The sequence below is a fragment of the Lithobates pipiens genome, unplaced genomic scaffold, assembly GCF_037356315.1.
Source record: "Lithobates pipiens isolate NorthernLeopardFrog02 unplaced genomic scaffold, aLitPip1_a1.2 Scaffold_16, whole genome shotgun sequence".
Classification (NCBI taxonomy): domain Eukaryota; kingdom Metazoa; phylum Chordata; class Amphibia; order Anura; family Ranidae; genus Lithobates; species Lithobates pipiens.
In genome coordinates, this window is record NW_027507748.1 from 191,513,181 (window position 1) to 191,531,687 (window position 18,507).

Genomic DNA, 18,507 nt, shown 5'->3' on the forward strand with positions numbered 1-18,507 from the left:
CATGCTTCTCCCACTCTGCTCCATACAATAGACATAAATAGTCAATTTATATTTAGAGACCCAGTCATACCTGTATGGCTTTGAACACAGTTCTATACCCTCTAATGTCAATTGCCAGCTTTATGCAGCCTTTAACTGACCTTAGACGGTTTGATTCTCAGCTGGTTTATCAGGAATCGGCCAAGAGTTGAACCATGTATGGGCAGGATAAATGGGAAGGCTAAATGTACCTAAGTTGGTCAACCAATCAACTTGGGTACAACCAGCCTGCCAGATTTTACATGTGATTATTGCAAGCGACTGTTAAGCCCCATACACACTATCAGTTTTTCTGCTGAGTTTTTCCTTCAGATTTACCAAAACCATATAATATGAGGTCAAACCTTAGGAGTTTCAATTTGTATGCAATCAGGCAGGCCCTTGCACTATATGGTTTTGGTAAACCTGAAGGAAAAAATCTGCAGAAAATCTGATATTGTGTATGGGGCATTATAGTTGCTAGCAATAATCACTGTGTTCTCCTGCCAGAGATGGCTTACCCTCCCCTTGCCAGGAGAACACAATGGCTGGGCGGGAGGGATTGGTAGATCAACTTTTGTAGAACCAGCCTGCCCATACATGGATCAAAATGTGGCTGGTCCAAATTTTGATCCATGTATGTCCAGCTTAAAGCCTTAAAATGGTTGTAAACCCTTACAAACCCCTTTGACCTACAGGTAAGCCTAGATTAAGGCTTACCTGTAGGTCCAAGAAATATCTCCTAAACCTATATGGTTTAGGAGATATTTACAAAAATATTAGGAGATATTTACAAAAACACGCATACTAGCTCATTATGCCTTTGCCTTGAAGGTTGCATTTTTTTTTTTTAATAGCCTTTACTTCCTCTTTAAGTGCCTTAATGCTGTTGCGGCAGAAACTGAAGTCTTAAGGTGTATGTCAGCCCTAACAATTTAATTAAATATGCCATTTAAAGTGTTTTGTTATAGGATCAGGATCAACAAGCAAAACTAAAGCAAAAAAAAGTCTTAAAAAAAAACAATGCTGCACCATATCTAAGGACTGGTACGCTGCAATATATAACATTTTAAATCTTTAATTTAGATGAACTTTATTGAGGTACTGCAGATCCAGTTATGTCAGGTTTGTCTGGTGGCAACCCATTACTCTGTGGTAATAAAGCCCCATAGAAGAACACAGTGAGCCCCAGGAAATGTCATACAATAGGTTTGCATTTTGAAGGTTCTCTTATGCACAGGATTATCAAGAATAGGATGAAGAGGTCTGTTGGGTATGCTAAATGTTATAAAAAAGTTTATTGCACTATGTTTTCATATGCAGAAGTGACCTGCAAAGGTTATCATCATTGTTTCTGAATTCTTCAACACATCCGGTTTCCAAAATATTAATACCTACTTTATTATTGTGAAATACAGTATGGAACTCTGTCACTTCTCTGGGGAACTGTTTGAATCAAATAAAATATATTGTTTTGTTCAGAAACTTACAGAAAATGCCATGTATGACCTGCCATGTCAAAGTGCTGATTTTCACAATGCACAGCTTCTATTGCATTCATTCGATTGCAAACCACATCTGTTTGGCTTTCCAGAAACCAAATGGAAATTAGAAATTGCACACCATGTGTTTTTCTTCTGGTTTCTCACTGTTTTATTGAAGCACAGAGACGGATTTTGTGTGATTTACAGGGGCCACGTGCACAGTAAAGTAGAATGTAGTGAACTGTCTTCTAATGATCTTTATGGGCTTTTCCTGGTTATTTCCTACAGGAGGCTTCTGGGTATTATAACGAAAAAGGATGTTTTGAGGCACATGGCTCAAATGGCTAATCAAGACCCTGAATCGATCATGTTCAATTAGGCTATACAGCGCATCCACAGGAAACCGAACAGAATCCCTTGACGATAATGAAAGTTGTTCTCTGTGATTTCGACAAGAGCAGGAGCTGGTACCTTGCAGAGGCTTACGTTAAGGAACTGTTGATTTAACAGATCTACCTGACATCAGGTCACAGGAAGATGTAAAATGACAATGGGACTAAATACTTGAAGACAGAAATAAGGAACAATTGTGTGGAACTGCTTTACAGTAATGTGTTGTACATCTGTCCATCAATGCACATCTCACATTTATAAAGTTAAGAATCTGACAATTGGCAAACATTTTCTGTGGGTGTATCTTCCAGGTCCATGTGCCCTAAAAGATAATGATTTATTCTCCACCAGAGAATGTTTGGTGAAAGTTAAATCCACTGCTTTATAACTAGACCTTAAAGTATTCTCTCTAGATTCCACGTACCGTGCATGTGTGTGAGTGAATGTCTATTTCTCACTAAACATCAAGTATTTTTTTTCACAAAAACTCTGTTACAAAAAGTTGCTAATATTTAAGTTCAATTTGATTTGCAGAATGGATGATATATAGCAATGAGAGAACTGATTTACAAATCATCTTGCTGCATGAAGATTTGTCTGGTCTGCAGATATTAGAAGGACCTGCAATCTGCTTTCTAATGGTATATGGTAAAAAAGCCAGTTGTTGGAAAATCCGATCGTGTGTGGGCTCTATCGGACTTTTTCCGTTGGAATTTCCGATGGAAAAATTTTGAGAGCTGGATCTAAAATTTTCCGACAACAAAAGATGTGACTTTTTCTGATCGTGTGTAGAGAATTCAGATGCACAAAATGCCAGGCATGCTCAGAAAAAATTTGGAGACGACAGCTATTGGCTACTGGCCTCTATGTAGTCCCGTCGTACCATTTTGTACGTCACCTCGTTCCAGACGATCGGATTTTCCAACAACTTTGTGCGACCGCGTGTTTGCAAGACTAGTTTTGCCCAAAATCCGTCTGACAAAATCCGACATATTTTGTGGTCAGAATGTCCGACCGTGTGTATGGGGCATTAGACTTCTGTAGTGCTCAACTCTTAAGAAGCCTCTGACCTTAATGGGCCCTCCTAGCATTTCCAGAAGTAAACTGTTTTATAGTTGCCCCACAGCACCATTGAAACTTGCATGGTGACCGAGTGATTGGCTTCCACTTTGTCAGTCTTTGCTTGAAGAGTATTTATTTGCATAAACCTGAGGGGGGAGAGAGTTAGAATGCAGGATAGCACAAAAGAGAAGTAGTCACAGCCTCCAGATTCTCCTCACAGGCCAAACACATGAGGGCCTTTAGGTCAGAACCATCATTCTGTGCTCTTCCAGACTGAACAGCAGTGTTAGGCTGCATACATGCTGGGCTTAAAAAAAATGCCAGTTCCCTTGACAGAAATAAACACTCACATTGAATGCTTTTGTATACAGTTTAGGTGAGTTTAAGAGAGTTTATATTTTTTTCTTCCAGAAAGCTCCAATCAGAAATGCAAACCAGAAGGTTTTTTTCCTGCCTTTAATTAAAGAGCTCAAAAAATGCCTGTGCATGCCTAATGTGCATGGACACATAGGACAACATTGAGCTGCTTCTACAGGAAAAACACAAAACTCCTGTAGAAGCAGCAATTTTCAAGCCAGTGTGCATAGAGCCTTCATATATATATATATATATATATATATATACACGGAATAAGCTGCCAGACTTCATGCACGCTTGTACCCAGCTCTTCCAGACACTATTCAGAAGATGAAATATCTCTCCTGGTGCTCCCATCCAGGCTTCACCCTCAATCCTCTAGGATGTGCCCTCCAGTGATGCAGTGAAAACTCTTTAGGCTCCAAACCCAAGTCTTTCCCCCCAGTCTGCACCACTGGCAATAAAAGTTCTAATGGTTGGCCAGGAAGACACAAATATTCATAAACCAGCGTTATTGTATTTTCTTGCACTGTTGACAGGGACACTTCCTGACAGTAGGCAGAAGCAAACAATAATATTGGGCTTAACTGAGACCAAATGAAAAAAAAAGCTTTCGATTAACTTTAGGCTAACTAGAGCCCCAGTAAAATAAATTTGAAGAGTAACGTCATCTAAGGGCAGGGGGACTACATGTCAAGATCAACACCACCTAAACTAGATGTTTCTATTTCAAAATGGAACCACAACCCCAAACCACTTTATTAAAACAAAAAAAAGTCCTCACCCTGAGAGCTCTGTGTAGCTCCCCCAAGCTGGAACTATACGTCATGTATATTCAGGCACCTACTGTTTGCATGCATGTAAAATATTGTGTGTGTGTACATCTTGCTGAATATCCTGCTAAAGTTCCATGTCCATCCAGTCCTATAGTCTTACAGAAGCTGTCTTGTTTCTGGAGGAGAGCCAATATTCATAATTTTCTTCCCTGATATTTCAGCCAAGAAATCTACAATTCCAGATTAACCAAAAACTGATTATTATCTAACGTTGTTCATATGTACAACTGTTTTTTAATTTTAAATGAACGTGTCATTTTTTGAGAGCCCCAACCTGCTTCTGCCTTTGGGACTGTAGGCTGCAACCCCCCCCCCCCCCCCGATCAAAATGCCTAAATAAAGAATGAAAAACAACAAATAAAGACTAAAAAACACAAAATTGGTATGAAAATGGCCACGGCACTTTATTGGTTTACCATAAAGAATATCACATATCATAAATATCAAGTAATTCTCATTTTACTGTATAAGCAAAACATCAAATGCTTTAATATTTTTAAAGGAGCAGTAGTACCCCTAAATTGCCAAATCCTCTCCTTATAAACAAACCGTTCTGGGTAAGCTAAAAAAGGCAGAAGAAGGGTGGCCACAAACCCAATAAGGTTGGCCCAAAGTTTTGTGCCACCCTTTTCCATTCTTTCCAAAGTCCTTTCATAATCTTCAAACTGAAAAGTTAGAAAATACTTACCTGATATATTTTAAAAATTAGTACAAATTGTTCAGTGGTACGTGTGGCTCTGACCAGGGCCAAACTTCTGTATAGTATTTGGGAAGATTCTAATTAGCATATAAAGATGCTTTGCCCTGTGCAGATCTGTTTTGCTAGATTCAATTTAAAGCATATCTAAACCCAGAAAAGTAATATATTGCAGCTTACCACACCTTAGATTTGTTGGGTACATTTGTTTTCATTTTTTCAGCTAAGAACATTTTCAGCCAGTACAGAAAAATATCTACTGATCTTGCCAGAATTGCAGTGCCCTTGCATTGATGGTGATGACAGCAAAAATAACCAATGTACAAACAAATGGCATCCACCTCAACCTTTAACTAGCCTTTGCAACAAGGAGCACATGGAAGGCCAATGCACAGCAAAACAAACAACGCTCATTTACCAGCCTGTCTGCAAGAAAACCAAATTGACTCTGTCTAATAGTTCACGTTAAAAACAAGGGGTTAAGTTATACATATTTGCAAAAAAATGTGTAAGCCGCAGTGGCCATAACAAAGCATCCCAGTGTACTACGGTGCTAACTCTATAATTTTCAGAGTCTCTAGCTGGTAAGTGAAGTGGGAATTTTAATTTATTTTTGATGTGCATTGTCCTTCCATTGGCTCCTTGCGGCAAAGACTAGTTATAGGTTGGCGTGGTTGCCATTTATCTGTACAATTTGAGAATTGGTGTAGGCACACATGGTATACCTTTAACTGCCATTATGCCCTTGCTGGGTGTTTCATTCATCCCTATACCTTTAAGGAGGGCTAGGCTCCCTCTAGGCCAGTGGTTCTCAACCCTGTCCTCAAGTTCCCCCAACAGGCCATGTTTGCAGGTTTTCCTTTATCTTGCACTAGGTGCTTTAAATCAGAGGAGTCAATGGCTTGGTATTTTAGACAGCTATTTTATCTAAGAGAAATTCCAAAAACATGGCCTGTTGGGGGTACCTGAGGACAGGGTTGAGAACCACTGCTCTAGGCAAACCTGTCCTTAATCTATCAACACATTTAAGAACTGGCAAGCTGCACTATAATACATTGTTTCTGTTTTGTTTTTTGTTTTGTTTTTTAGAGTTTAGCATCTGTGAGCACTAATATAAAGAGCAGGATCTTCTACTACACTTATACAAGTACAGCACATTCTTTCTTTGACTTCTACATTGGACTGGGACTGATGTCAATATTACCATCCAGCGTGTTATCAATTGACATGTATTACTACTAATGTCCCTATAAAAATTGGACTGCTTTTATACAAACATTGTGCTACAAATTTCGTTTTAGAAATTCATATTTATGAGTGAGCTATAGGAAATAATAATAATTAAAAAAAAAACTAAATAGAATAATATAAGTAATTTAACTCATAAAATTATTTACAAACAGGTGGAAATAAATGTATAACTGAGCCATAAATATGCATATTAGCCTAAAAAAAGAACAATAATATGTAATAATAATTTATAGAGCGGTTACTTGAACACATGGAGATCAGTGCATTAAACAAACACTAAAACGAAATGTACAATCTATATGCAGCTGAAATCATTTATGGTGAATAACTTTATTTTAACAGTATTATGAAGCTTAAATACATGAATTATTGGCAAAACCGTGTCCACCTTTTTTATTTCTTATTGCTTTACTGACATGTTCATTTATAAACTGCTTACTTTTTTTAGTAAGTTCACATAAAATATACATGATAAGGTGTTAGTTTTAATGTGTGTACTTATCACTACTGTGACACAAAAGAACCACAGAGATGCAAGTTAACATTTCCAGTTCTGCTTGAATGTTCCAGAGGCTCTGTCACTGCGTTCTCACTTATCTTGTGTAATTAATTCAATCAAAAGTTTTTTTTGTTGTTGCTTTCTATATATTGTTCATCTGGGATGGACATGCTTAAATACAGTGATGAAATGCATATAAGGAATCTGTTTTCCCTGCTGAAAGGTTTTTACTTTTGCCCTTTCAGTCCAGAGACTTACAAAGCCTGCCACACAGCACAGTCAGGTGGATGACACCACGTACATTTGTTGAATTTCGTGTTTCAAGATGTACGAAGATGGGAGATTCAGAGGGAGCAACGGGATGACCCCATTTCTCTGCTGCTCTTTCAATGTCCAGTAAAAAAGCTGGGTTGAGAGAGGACACCACCATATTCCTTGTATATGTCATTTTTATATGTTGGCCTAAAGAAGGGGGTGGTGCCTGAACCCCCTAAAACCATTGGCTGTTTTATTCTATTCTAGTGTGAATTCATTAAAATCTTTTTTGGACGTGGCACTCTTACTGCTTTTCTTACATTGTGGTCTTCATTCAGGTCCCTTATTGGGGTACTGTGCTATATGAGAGCAGAGTTAGCTAGTTAGCTTTATCAATAAAAATGGGTCAATCGAAGCAGAGGATATGAACAACAGGAGATCTAGTGCCTCATACAAGGAAAATAGTGGTGTCCTCTCTACCCTCAGCTTTCTGACAATAAAACAGTAGCAGCCGACACACAAGGTGATCCCTCTGCTCACTCTGCTTGCTTTGCTAATCAACATCATCTTTATGAACACATATACAAGCAGCACACCTTGGCTCCCAGTCCTGTTCTTTTCTAATCTAAGCGCTGATGTATAGGGTATTAAGAAAAGCTGACAGTCAGGATTCTAACACTCCATACACACTATAAGCTAAAAAAAATCCAGAAAACCAGCTTTTAGGAGCAGTTAGAAGCATTTTATTGGCGTTTTTACAGTACATGAAAAAAAAGAGAAAAAGCTCCAAAAAAAACGTTGGTAGCATTTTAGTAGCAGCTACAAGCAGTTAGGAGCATTCAGCATATTTTTTTCTGCTGGAAAAAAGCTCCAAGAAAATCTACAAAAACTATTTTTTTCTGCTCCTAGAAACTGAAGTGCAAAAAATGCTAATAGCCTAAAGTAGTGTGCATGGAAACATAGGATAACATTATTTAGCTTCTAGAAGAAGAAAAAAAATGTTAGCGGATCCTTATACTTATGCTATTTGCATGTTGAAAAGATGTATTAATAAATACAGAGTTGCATTAAGTTGCATCTTTTGTAGCTGCCAGAATTGAAGCTTTAATGCTAAATACACAACACTGCAGTTTACAGTTCTTTTTATAACTAACAAGTCTACACGATGCACCAATAAGCAATAAACATGGGGGCATAAAGTGACATTTACATTGACGGAGCTTCTAAGTATGAGCCCCAAGTTAAAACAACTGACTTCCTTTTATATTGTCATAGATACACAAAATGATTTTATTGCCATATAACAGCCAGTCAGATCCTAAAACAGCTGGACACTTTTAGACCTTTTGATAAGCTCAAGTTTACCAAACCTTTTCGACCATCAATGGACTGATTACTGAGTTGTTGGTGGATAGAAGGTTTGTTTGTCATGTAGCCCCTTCCTCATAAAGGCAGATTATTTTGGATGTGTTTACAAGTGCTTGGATAATGTTCTGAATATATAGTCCATCATCAATAAGGCATATATTGCAGGTGCAACAGCCTAGCAGAATAAATAGTAGTAGTAATAATAGTACACAACAATAGAATTAGTCTTTGTATATTCTGCACTGGTACTTTGAATAAAGACACTTAATAAGCAGTGGTCGTAATGTTCTTAAAGCAGTTTATTTTGTGCAGATCATAGGAAATAGTCTCATTCCATGCTCTATTTCACATCAGCCAATGCTGGTGTTGTGGCTTTGCACTAACGTTAGTGGGAAGATTTTTCCTCACTTCTTATTCTATAGAAAATTCTATAGAAAATATAACATTTAAGGAAAATAGAGCGTGCACCCCATATTGATGGGGACAAGGGCATCTTCCCCACAACCCTGGACAGAGATTGGTGGGGTCTGCAGGCAGGGGGCTTATCAGGATCTGAAAGCCTCCTTTACCAAGGGGGCCCCTAGACCCCGTCCCAATGTGAATGAGTATGGGGTACATTTGTAACCCTACTCATTCACCAAAAAAAAGTAAAAAAAAAAAATTAAAACACACAAACACTTTTTGACAATTCCTTTATCAAAAATAAAAAACAATGTCCCCCATGTGTAACCATGGTCAATTCCCATGCCCGCTGGACCTGAAAAAAAAAGCTCCGTCCGTTATGAAGGCTAATCGTCGACTGCCTGTTCTGCCATCTGACAGTTCTTAAATAGATAGGGGGCGGAGACACATTGTGACTTGCTGGCAATGCCCCATATGACATCACCAACCCAGCATACACTGGGGCTTAAAATTCTTGTTTTTTTTCACATCTTTGTTCTAGTTGGGAGATTTTTCTTCACTTCCTGTTCTATAGAAAATATATCCAAAGTGAGATAAATCATCTTTTAGACAATTGTCATCGCAACAAGTCTCTTACTTTTCTATTTAGTCTTGTAGTGAGAACTCAAAAGACCCATGGATTTGCTGATCCTTCTGTATGCTATCCAGAATTGAAAAAAATGTCTTTAAATACACTCAAGTTCTGGAGATCGAAGTTGTAGCTCCACCGCCCACTTCCACCCACGAGAGCCTCATTTCTGTTATTGAGTCAGGTAGGGTCTATAAGGTTACATTCATAAAATTTCATGAAAAACTCTTGATTTGAAAACCTGAGTGAAGGAAGTAAGATGTGTTTTGTGTGGTATTATTTTTCTATATCTCCCTATTTAGGCATTCGGATGTTAAAAGAAAAATTATAGCAAAAAAAAATAAACAATAATAAAGCATAATTGCTACACAAACCATATTGTAATTTCATGTTATTAAAAACTATTATTCTTTTTCAATATGCCCCTGCTGTCATTTTCTATCAATGCAATATAGCAACCTGGAAGCCTTCTTTATACCACTGATGTACAGAATGCCCCCCAGAAATCAAATTTTCTACTCAAATTTTTTTGGGCAAATCCTGTAGAAATGTTATTATGGGTGAGATGCTCCCTAAGGGTAATACTTAATACTTTTAAAGGAATGCAGAACCTGAGCTTGCACCAGGTGATTATAGTGAACAAGACCCTCCCATTCAGAATCCACCTGCAATCAGCCTGATGAAACAAACAACATTTTCTGCAGGCCCCGGGGCCCCAGGAAGAAGTCACCTTTGACGAAACAACGTAGGGTTCAGTGGTGTGCTGACGTCACCACCATTGCCCGTCTGTCCAGGAAGCGACAGGCAGTGAGAGAGAGCCGGCTGGCTCGTTATTTGGATCACGCTTTTTTATACAGCTTAACTGTAAGTGCATAATTGACGCATATGTGCTTTAATAAAATTATTTGCGGAGTTATGCTATGGGATCTTTTCTGTTTTTATCTGCTCAAATGATCATATACTAATGTGGCTGGGAGGAGAGACTAAAGCAGGAGGTATTTGGATCCAAGTGGACCGTCGTATGCAATCCAGCACAAAGACCCAGGCTGGGGGATAAGCCATAGGCACTTTGGATCTCCCTAAAAAGAGATCTAGCTATCTGCTAAGCTGCAGTAGATTTATTGGTGGAGGATCTTCCCCTTGGTGTATTCTGTCACTTCTTAAGGGTGTTGTGTGCAGTGTCACTTGAGAAGATTGAAGATCTATCTTTACATTTATTTTACTCCAATTGTGGACTTTCCATTAAATTGTGGACTATGTGCACTTGTTATTCACTTTTATTTTGAATTTTTTTTTTGATTTATTTACACGGTTCATTTCACGTGGGTTATTGAAAAAATTACACAAATGCGATTTGGATTGAGCAACATTTTTGCACGGTAGCAGTGTTTATTCATACTGCAATTTGTAGCACTTATTGTTATATAAGTGTATAGTATATCACGTACACTTATGATTTTTCAGCGCAGCTTTTTCTTTTGAATGGAGATATAAATATGTAGGGTAGAGTGTAAATGTAGTACCACTTCACGCAAAACGACATACCCGTACGTTAGTACTTTGACGCTAATGCTGCTGAAACCCCGGTATTTTCGCTAACGTTGTGCGTTTCTCTTTGAGATAAAAGTGGTCCCTGCAGCGGATTCGCCGCAAGATCACTTTTATCGCCGGCGGGAGAGGTGCCCCCCTCCCGCTGCACTCTCTACCATCTCCACCGCTTACCGGACCTGCCGGTAATGGCGGAGACAATCGCGTCCTCTCCCATGGATGCCTGTCTGCCGACTGAGGGGAAGATGGCCCCTGCTCGGCTCCATGCATGAGAGGGCGAAAGCGGCGTCAAACGTCACTTCTGCCCATAGCTCTTAAAGGAGAATTTATTTTTTATTTAATTTTTTTCAAATTACTTTTTTTTATTGCATTTTAGTGTAAATATAAGATTTGAGGTCTTTTTGACCCCAGATCTCATATTTAAGAGGTCCTGTTATGTTTTTTTTTTCTATTACAAGGAATGTTTACATTCCTTGTAATAGGAATAAAAGTGACCCAATTTTTTTTTTTTTTAAAGTGTTAAAGTAAAATAAATAAGAAAAAAACATTTTTAAATCGTCCCATCCCAATGAGCTTGAACGCAGAACCGAACGCATACGTGAGTAGCGCCCGCATATGAAAACAGTGTTCAAACCACACATGTGAGTTATCACAGTGAGAGAAATAATTCTAGCCCTAGAACTCCTCTGTAACTTAAAACTGGTAACCTGTAGAAATGTTTAAACATTTTTAAGGGTAAAAGTTTGTCGCCATTCCACGAGTGGGTGAAATTTTAAAGCGTGACATGTTGGGTATCAATTTACTCAGCGTAACATTATCTTTCACAATATAAAAAACATTGGGCTAACTTTACTGTTGTCTTATTTTTTAATTCAAAAAGTGTATTTTTTCCAAGAAAAAGTGTGCTTTGTAAGACAGAAAGTATTGCAAGGACCGCCATTTTATTCCTTAGGGTGTTAGAAAAAAATATGTATACTGTTTGGGTGTTCTAAGTAATTTTCTAGCAAAAATAAATGATTTTAACTTGTAAACAACAAGTGTAAAAAAGAGGCTTGGTCACACCAGATGCAGTTCCGTTTAGTTCCGTGTGCTTTTTTTCTGCTTTAAGGGCCAGTTCACACCAGACGCAGTTCCGCGCGCTTTTTTTCTGCACTAAAACTGCATGCACAGCGTTTTCCATGTATTCCAATGGCTCTAGTTCACACCATGCAGTCAGTTTCTGGTTGGTTTTTGGTGCAGAAACTGACCGGAAACTGACTGGAACTGAGTGTATTGGTACAGAAAAAATGGAACTGCGTGGAACTGCATTTGGTGTGAACTGGCCCTAAAAATGCATGCACAGTGTTTTCCATGTATTCCAATGGCTCTAGTTCACACCATGCAGTCAGTTTCCGGTCAGTTTCTGGTGCACAACTGTATTGGTGCAGAAAAAACAGAACTGTACGGAACCGCATGGAACTGCATCTGGTGTGAACTGGCCCATACGTATAATCAGTATGGCTGCTGCACACCTGTAACACCTGTCATATTATATCAGGGTAGATAAGCTATCTGCAACAGGCCATACAAATGTATTAGAATATAGTTTTGTTTTTATTAAATAATTATACCAGTCCTTTAATGTGGTTTTGACTTTGTACTTAATGTGTTGAAATGTTCCACATTGCAATTTGTAGAAAAAAACTCATGTTTTTTCTCCAGAAAGATGTTGGCTTGAGGGACATTTAAAAGGAGTGCAAGTTAAATCATTAACTTTAAATGCATTAAAAGGATATTAAGCTGAATTGGGTCATCCCAACTATATTATTATGTTTAATATATGATGATGTACACATGTAGATCATATGCATTCATCCTCATATTTTGCACTTGATATAAAATTTAAAAACATTTAAATAATTATACAATTATTTGGGGGCAGTAGAAAAGTCCCTAGCAATGTCTTTATCTGCAGAAGAAAAGTTGGCTCAAAGTAAAGCTTGCAGGATGGGGTTAACTTATTTTCCTTGATGTGCGCCCCTCCTTGCAGGAAGGACATTTTATCTCTGCCACTTCTGGTTGACTCCCTAGATATATAGGGTTTGTAATTTAGGAAGTGGTCGGCTGGTGACCGACAGACCAGACAGGCAACATGAAGCAGTGAGGTAGTGGAACTGCATTCCCGGTTCTCTCCCATGGGCTTCCGTTATTATGAGCTTCTAAGCACATGAAGCTAACCTCTGACTGATGGGAGTAGTTATTCTGTATTATTCCACTCTTCCAGTGAATATGGCTTCATGGACTATGAAGTAGTTTCAAAATGCTTTACTCTGTTGCTACTGTTTGGAAGTGTACCATTTTAAAGTAAAGTAAAGAGGAAAAATTTTGCTCCTGCCTTAAAGCATCCTTGAGTTCTCAACATACCTGAGTATACGTGTGATAGTATGTAAAGTGGGCCTGTACCTGGTTGGCCGAAGGTGGCTAAAAAATTGGCAACTGTCAGTAATTTTCTAAATTTCCCAGAGTTCATCTCTAAAATTTCATTTTGTTAGGGTTTAGTCAGAGAAGTTCAGTGATGAGCTGAGAGAGACTAAAAAGCCTGATGACATCTGAATATCTCAACAAGGTTCAGATGGGCTGCCTTCTTTCTTGAGTTTTTTGACACTAAGGCCGCGTACACACGCGGGGACTGTTCGCCCAACTTTGTCCGTCAAACAGTTTCAGCAAACAGTCCGCTCAAAATTAGCATGGACGGACTTGCCCACACACGACGAACGAACAGTTTGCTGAAACCGTGCGCGATGACGTGAACGGCACGTACGACGGGACGGAAAATACGACGTCCTATACACTGCATTACAACTTTCAGCGTGTAAATCCTTTCTGAGCATGCGCGGAACTTAGTTTGACGAACAAGCCTACACACGAGGGGACTGTTCGCTGAAACCAAGTTTCAGCGGACAGTTTTTCAGAATTTCCGAAAAACTTTGTTCAGCAGACTGTTCGCTGAAACTGTCCGCTGAAAGCCCACACACGGGCGGACTGTCCGCCGAAACACTGTTCAGCGGACAAAGTTGGACGAACAGTCCCCGCGTGTGTACGCGGCCTAAGGCTTTTTTTTTTAATGTAGACCTTCCTTCATCATTTGGGGTTCTCTGGAACTCCAGGTTTCAGTAACGCTTGCTATGGGTTCTTAAGCAGTGGTCAGTGACGGATTGAGCTTCTCCCTGATCATTAATGTATAGCCTGTTTTACACGGGGTTCAGCTTGTACAAGAGCAGTGTGAACAGCAAACTTTTGCAAAGCATTTGCAGAGCTTTTAGTAAGTTTTGTTGAAGCTTTTAAAGTGTCCTTCAGCTCTAATTTGTAAATGTTGAAAACCGATCCTAAAGGGTGCACTGATTGTCACTTTAAACAAACTGCTAGCAGGCTTTTAATAAGCTACAAGTAGTGTTGAAGCCTGCTAGCAGCTTGTTTAAAGTGACAGTCAGCACTCTCAATAGGATATGTGTTCAACATTTATAAACAGGAGCTGAAGCATACTTTAAAAGCTGCAACAAAGCTTGCAGAAAGCTCTGCAATTGCTTTATAAAGCTTGCTGTTCATACTGCTCCTATAGAAGCTGAAGTCCATGTGAAAACAGGCAGCATGGCCTTGACCACCATTATAAGACGGTCATTCTCCCTCTAACCTCTTATCTTAGGGGCACTTCTCCCACTGACCTATGTAAGTGTAAGTTGGACTTGCTCCAATGATCACCAATTTAAAGGATTGATATGTTGATTACTATCTTAAAGGTTCACTCCAATGACCACCTATGTAATAGAGTACTACATTGACTACCAATATATAGGGTGACTTCTTCATTAACCACCAATGTAATGGAGCAAAAAATTGATTACCAATGTAAGGGTCAATGCTTTTCTGATGGGCGATAAAAATATTTTTATATCTACAACTTACTGATCATGCTAATGTACCATAAGCTGTGTTTATAATAATTTTATTTCAAGGGTTCTTCTGAAGTAAGCAGGTTGAGCAAGACTGGTGTAGAATAGACCAACTAACTTTTTTTCTAGATAGGTACAGTATATGTTTAGATTTACAGTTAGACCCCTTTCACACTCAAGCGTTTTGCAGGTGCTATAGCGTTAAAAATAGCACCTGCAAAATGCCCTAAAACAGCTGTTCAATTCACTCCAGTGTGAAAGCCTGAGGGCTTTCACACTGGAGTGGTGCGCTGGCAGGGCATCAGAAAAAGTCCTGCCAGCAGCTTCTTTGGAGCGATGAAGGAGCGGTGAACTCACTGCTCCTCCACCGATGCTCCCCATTGAAATCAATAGGGCAGTGCTGCGATACCGCCGGCAAAACGCCGGACGGATTTAACTCTTTTTCGGCTGCTAGCGGGGGGGTTAAACCCATCCCGCTATCGGACGAATAGTGCCGCTAATACGACGGTAAAGCGGCTCTAAAAATAGCGGCGCTTTACCGCTGACGCCGGTGGCGGCTTGGGGTGAAAGGGGTCTTAACAGTGAAAATAACCCTGTAAAGAAATATAAATATTAAAACTACATCACTTGTAAAAGAAGAGTGTGAGTAATCACTTTTCCCAGTGCCCGTGCTGCTGAAAGCTGGTGTGTTCGGTATACATTATCCCCCACAGTCCACTGGCAATTCCACACCACTTTCAGGAGTTTTGATCACCTAGTTTCTCCTCTTGAACGCCACTTCACTAATGCATCCTGTATTATGTAAATGTCAGCAGGAAGAACCAGTTAGAGTTGTGGGGGAGCCAGGAGATCAACACACCCAGAAGATTTCCCCATAGACTTCAAGATACTATATTTACTAAATAGAGCAACGTTCCTCTGCTCGGGCACTAGGAAAGGTGAGTATACATGCTCTTCTTTTACAAGGAACTGCAGTTTTTAACACTTATGTCTTCTGACAGGGTTGCTTTAAGCTCAAATCAAGGCTGTATTGTTTTTTTAATTTTAGATTAATGGCACATCTGTTACGCATATTTCATTGATTCTTTCATCTCGAAAGCAGAGAAACATCTTTAAAGCAAACCCGTCACAAGTGCAATGCAGCAGCAAACGGTATATTTCATTCTCCTGCATGGTACCCATGAGGCTTAAAATTTGTGTATAAGGTTCACTTTCTTTAGGCCACCATAATTCAGTGCTTTACACTTAAATAATAAATCACTGTGCCAGATTATGTTCACACGGAGGCTAGTGACGTACCCAGCCATCTGCAAATTTCAGCATTATAAAATGTTGACATTTGCATTGCAACTTTGATGTCTGTAGCAGAAAACCAAGGCACCATGCAAGGGCATTAAAGGCACTTTTCATGCTACACTTATATTTAGGTTGTAACATAAAACATTCCCACAAATACACAAAGTACATTACACATGCTGTCTGTCAGGTGTTTGGCTTTCACTTCTGTAATCTGCCCACTACAAAAGTCATCATAAGACAAAACTCATACAATTTTCCAGCAGTCTGAAAAAGTGAAATTAATTATTTATCTTCATAGATTTCTGAGGGATGTTGTTGATACATTTTTCTGTCCCAAGTGGAGCAGATTCTCCTATCTCATTTGCAGGAGGGCCACCACATTCCCTCTGACCATTAACCTGTATAATATTAATATTACACCTTTCCATCCACTCCAGAAGGGAAGCTTTATTGTCTTTATTAAGAGAATGAATCTGAGCCTCGCTCTCAGTGTTCATCATGTTGTTGTACATCATTAGAGAATAATCTCTCCATGGGATCAGAGGCTGAACTAAGCTCTTTTCAATGCTCTGGCTGGGAGAAGCAGACAAAATCCCTGGTCTCCTCTAGTGGGCAGAAGGCTAGCCCCTAGTCCCCTCCAAAAGGACCTGTCTATGTTGGGTCTGTTGCAGAGGAATGTTTTCTTTTTGTTTGTTTTTTTACATTGGGCCTGTAACTCTGCCCTAGCTGGGAAGTTGAGAGTTAATTGTGTTCTTAGGTTTTCTTTTGGTGGGCTTCACTGGGTCCAAACCACTAGTTCCATGTGATTTAAAAGGAACATGGGGTCCAGCCCAGGGGTGAGTGGGGGGGGGGACCCGGGGGAAACCTAGGGGTTTGCATACTGCTTGTCATGAAAGGTTTCACCTGCTGATGGCACTGTCTCTCCCAGACCTATGGGCCGCAGTTTTCAGTGTCCACCAGCGGGTGTCTCCCGGCAGTCTGGAGCTGACATCTCCTACAGCAGGGGATATGCAATTAGCGGACCTGCAGCTGTTGTAAAACTACAAGTCCCATCATGCCTCTGGGTGTCATGCTTGTGGCTGTCAGTCTTGGGACTTGTAGTTCTGCAACAGCTGGAGGTCCACTAATTGCATATCCCTGTCCTACAGTCAGGTGTCACCTGAGACTGATTGCAGGAGGTGTATATATACACCCAGCAGATGCTGCATACATTGCCTTGGTTTTGTTCCTTGTGCCCTGACCTGTGTTCGTTAAACTGTCTCCTGTTACCTTCTCTCTGTCCTGTCTCATTCCTAGCCCCATCTGCTTCATCTCCTGTGACCTACCATGGTTTGTTTACGATTATGATTGTATCTTACACGTGTATATACATTTGGTTTGGGTAGTTATTGGGTAGTTATTTGTTGTGTGTCACCGTGGTTGATTGCTGGTTTATTTTATTGTTTGTCATATCAGAGGTGCGTTTACTTTTGTGTATTATTTATCCTTGTAATAAATCATATTATTATTACTTTACATGTTTGGTCTTCCCTATCGCAGTCCACACATTTCTGGTCTCACTGGTTACTGACATAATATCAAGGCCAGTCCTGACCAGAAGTGGCTGCTTAGAGAAGCCATCTTGGTTCTGTCATTCTGAGGGAAAATGCATCCAGAGGAAGTTGTTTATTATTCTTTGCTGGTTACATAGGATGGTGAATACTGCCTCCAGATATTGAAGGAGTGGACCAGTGACCAGTTACGAGAATGTATCCAACTGGCTCATTCCCTAGTTGATCAGGGCAGTATGTTGTTTGGAGATGTTCAGGCTTTTATTCAGGTGTATGCAGCGTTAGCTTTGTCCAGTACTCCTAAAGGATGTGATGATTTTTCTCCCCCCTCTTCAGTATGGCTCAGGTAGAATCTCTGGTGTGATTATTGGAGGATGACTCAGCTTATTTCCTTGAGAACTATTCGGCCTGTTCCAGCAGTGGAGTGCAGTAACGCGGTGCATTCTCTTGTGAAACAGGCGGCATGTAAACCAAATTTTGTTCGGCCTTTACTACAGGCATGGTCAGATTTATTGCACCCTGCCCCTGTCGGCTGGCAACAACCCATTCCTGCTGCCAGACACCTGCCTTCTGAAACGTCTCTCTCTCCATCACCCACAGCAACCACAGTTGTAGCCCAATAAACCCTGCTAAATATCAGTGTCCTGTTTCCACTTGCTGCACCTTTCCTTGCCTCCTCTCTTCTGCCTGCAACAATTCCGCAAAGATCCCCCTTAGTAACTGCTCCCTCTTTTTTTTACCATACTCAAACTTTTCTCTTCCATCAGCTGCAACCCCCATTTACAAAACTTCAGTGGCTAAGCCCAAAAATAAACTGAAGTTTTTCCCAACCCATACAATCCTGCCATTATCCAATCCTGCCTCCACACCAGTCGATCTGTTCCAGCCTGCTTCCACACCAGCCGATCTGCTCCAACCTGCTTCCACACCT

At 39.9% G+C, this 18,507-nt stretch overlaps 1 protein-coding gene across 4 annotated transcripts in view; it reads left to right on the forward strand.

The window, feature by feature from the left end:
• CLCN4 (chloride voltage-gated channel 4) overlaps positions 1-10,509 on the forward strand; it is a 99,047-nt gene extending 88,538 nt beyond the window's left edge. For all 4 annotated transcript variants that reach the window (XM_077480849.1, XM_077480847.1, XM_077480848.1 and 1 more), the window contains one exon: positions 1,791-10,509. In XM_077480849.1, the coding sequence (XP_077336975.1) occupies positions 1,791-1,881 (91 nt within the window). In that variant the 3' untranslated portion in view covers positions 1,882-10,509. The remainder of the gene's footprint in view (positions 1-1,790) is intronic.
• Positions 10,510-18,507: the final 7,998 nt, after the last annotated feature.